The sequence below is a fragment of the Berghia stephanieae genome, chromosome 2 (assembly GCF_034508935.2).
Source record: "Berghia stephanieae isolate SIO BIC M18660-M18661 chromosome 2, UCSD_Bste_1.3, whole genome shotgun sequence".
Classification (NCBI taxonomy): Eukaryota; Metazoa; Mollusca; class Gastropoda; order Nudibranchia; family Aeolidiidae; genus Berghia; species Berghia stephanieae.
Genome location: NC_088361.1, coordinates 40092502 through 40095902, shown reverse-complemented (window position 1 = coordinate 40095902; position 3401 = coordinate 40092502). Strand labels below are relative to the sequence as shown.

Here is a 3401-nt window from a genome sequence, read left to right as displayed (position 1 = left end):
ATGTATGTATGTATGTATGTATGTATGTATGTATGTATGTATTTATGTATGTATGTATGTATGTATGTATGTATGTATGTATTTATGTATGTATGTATGTACGTACGGTATGTATGTATAGTATGTGTGTGTGTTGTTGTGTCATAACAAGAATCTAATGTGGTTTACAGTTTGTAAAGGTCAAAAATTACAAATGTATCGAAGTCAGTGTTCGATATTTACATGATTTTACTTCAAATAACAATATATTAAAAAAAAAAAACAATAACAAAGTGACCACAGGATCATCCTGTTATATAATATATGATTGATTGAATGCCAAAATGAACAACGGAGAAAATCAAAAGGTTCAAAACGAAAGAGAATGGTCAACGAACTTTATCCTATCTCAATTATCTTATTTTATCATTTGTTCCACAATGCAAAGCATACGCTACGGATTATAATCACCCTCGAAATGGTTTAAGATTATTTTTGGCCCTACAGACAAAGAAATTTTGAGAAATCCGTGAGGAGTGTTATTTGTTGGCAAAAGTTCAAACAGCCATCCTCGTTGTGGCATCTACCAATCACGTGCAAGAACCAGGCTAGGGCTATATAAAGTTTACATTGCGCCAGTTTGGCCAAACTATTTCAAGTTTCTCTTGGATTACAGTGGCATATACGAGTTTGTAATATTCTATAAACATACCATATGAAGTCAGGTAAGGAGGAGTTTCTTTTCATTTAAACTAAATGTAACAGACAGACGTGGGATAAAACATCTCTTTTTGGTAATGTTTAAGTTGTAGTCACCGCCATCAAACCTGGTAAAACTCGTTTTTTTATCTGGATGATATGAAAGAACAGCTGATTGGAAGATCAACTCAACAACAAAGAAGTCATATTTATTCTTCCTTTCAGTGAATTACCCATTTTTCTATTCTTATTATAATTTTTAAAATATTAGACCTGATTTCGTCTTCATTGTATTGTATTTGTAATTTCTATTTTCCCAACGCAGTTTATTAACACCGAAGTATCATGTATTAATGTTTGTAAACAAACGCACGTGGAATATTTCCAAATCTATATTTAGGATTCTGATTTACCTGTCGGTCACAACCCAAAGGTTACTTGGCAGGTAACTCGCTCACTGCGTTAGCATGATAAAGAATCTCTCATGTTCTTAGCGTTTTCGTTCATTCTATTTTCGTTTTTTTTATCTGATGATTCTACGCACTTGGCAGTGAGTTTCAAATTTTGCACACGTTTCTCAATATCTTGTCCTAACTGCGTCTATTTATTTTAGAACCTATGCAGCACGGCTTGATGACGTCATTCCATCGTCAAGTACACAGCAGTGATCGCCGCAGTTTCGGAATGTCTTCACCAACTTCCTCTGGGTCCTCTGTTGGAAGTGCTGTGCCCGTTGCGGCCGTGGCAGGGGTACCGGCGCCTTGCTCAACATCAGCAAGTTTAAATACACCACGGGCCACATCTCCATCATCATCGCTTTTTCCTACATCTACATTCTCACCGGATTTGCAAGCTCAACGGACATCGTTGGAGCACCTTCTTGACCGGAAGCTTGCGGAGGGGGATTTCTGGTACGTGATTGTTGCTGAGTGGCTAGAAAATTTAAAACGATTCGTTGGATTGAATTCTTCTAGAAAGTATTACGGACAACGTGCTTCAAGCCCTCCTGGGCCAATTGTGACACGGAGAGATTACGCACATACTGTAGACGTTGTTCACGAAGACGCCTGGCGTATGCTAGTAAAATGGTACGGACTTGCTGATGGACACAAGGCGATGAAACTCGTTGTTTACAAATACGCACGAGGACCTGAAATTGAACACAATATAAATTCATTTAAAGTGTCATTGAGCAATTCACCACCGGAAGACTTTCATATAGTGCGATTCAGTAAAATGGAAAAGGTTGGACACATCGAACACAAGGTGAGACAGCTTTATGCCATTCCACAAAATTTGGAGTCTCGTGCATGGGCCAAGGCCGACACAGATTGTGACTGGAGGCCCCTTTTTTGCCGGGACAAACCCATCGGAGTCGTTTTGGACATTGACTCAGATTTCACACGACCTGTGATTGTACTGGAAACGTGTGACGTGGAAGGCCAATGGTCAGGGGCACCTGATTCCGCAGAAGTGCCGGAAGGACATTTGGTTAGTGGTTACTTAGTCGAGAATAGTCTATTTGATGACGTCACAACCTCTTGGGAACTTGATATTCACGATCACATTGAACAAGTGGGAAAGATGTTTCTTGAAAAACTCCATGGAAATTTTGATGTCTTTGTTCAGGTAAGTCTTTTGATTAGTCATGAAGCATAATATTTTGTTGTTGTTGATGTTGTTGTCCAGACCTGTCTTGAAAGATGATATCGTAGTTATTTCTGTTTTAGGGCCAAACTCAATCAATTTAAAAAGGAGAATTACTTTTTAGCCGGGATTCATTATATCTAAGCTATTAGACTTGGGCTTTTATAAAGAGCGATATCCACGAAACGTGTTCAAAGCGCTTTACAAAGGGTCCCTGGCCAACAGCAACATGTAACATATATGATGAGACATATATGATGGGGCCTGTTAGGCGCTATTACAATTTTTCCGACAGACATCCTTATTAACGGCCAGACACTCATTTAAATGGAGCACGATGAGAGAGTGTGAGTAAAGAGCCTTTTCAAAGGACTCAACTATGTACCGCTCAGAACAGGGGGCTTCAACCCAGGACCTTCCGATCCGAAGAGCGAGTGTAATGTCACAAGACGCCATAGATGAAGATGCACAAAAACGAAAAATTAAATTCCAAAAATACATTCATTACCTGCTTCTTTTGGTTAGAAATAATTTTGATTGATCTTAATTGAAATGGTAATATTATTAGGAATAATTTTGATTGATATTAATTAATATGGTAATATTATTAGAAATAATTTTGATTGATATTAATTAATATGGTAATATTAACAAATATTAGATCCAAGCCTTAGTCAAGTATTATGTCGGAATGCACAAGATAAAGAAAATCGAGTTTAAAGTCAAAAGCCGTACTCTGAAAAAAAAACAATTATTTCAAATTTTGGCCGGAAAACTCGTCTTTCAAATATCGATCGATTAAAATGTCCTTCATCTTGGAAAAAAAATATCCCCTCTCAATCTGGTACTTGGGAAGTTTCAGGTTTTGTGTTTTTGCCAAGAAGAGGGACGTTTTGTAAATAAAGGTCACTCTCTTCCGTGTATTTTTCTCCAACTTTTAAAGTTAAAATCAGAATTGAAGTTTAACCTTCAGGTTTACTTCGACATAATATTTTTTTGGGGTTTTTTTTGAGACGATTGGTCAGACATTATAATATGAATTAAAATAATCAATTGTTCACGCTCTAAAGTATTTT

The 3401-nt window shown here is 37.1% G+C and overlaps 1 protein-coding gene across 1 annotated transcript in view; it reads left to right on the top strand.

Annotated features, from left to right (window-relative positions):
• The first annotated feature begins 546 nt into the window (after positions 1 to 546).
• Positions 547 to 3401, top strand: part of LOC144964859 (uncharacterized) — a 9864-nt gene continuing 7009 nt past the window's right edge. The window contains exons 1-2 of the mRNA XM_078899575.1: positions 547 to 704; positions 1292 to 2307. Coding sequence (XP_078755701.1) covers positions 695 to 704; positions 1292 to 2307 — 1026 coding nt within the window. The 5' untranslated portion in view covers positions 547 to 694. The remainder of the gene's footprint in view (positions 705 to 1291; positions 2308 to 3401) is intronic.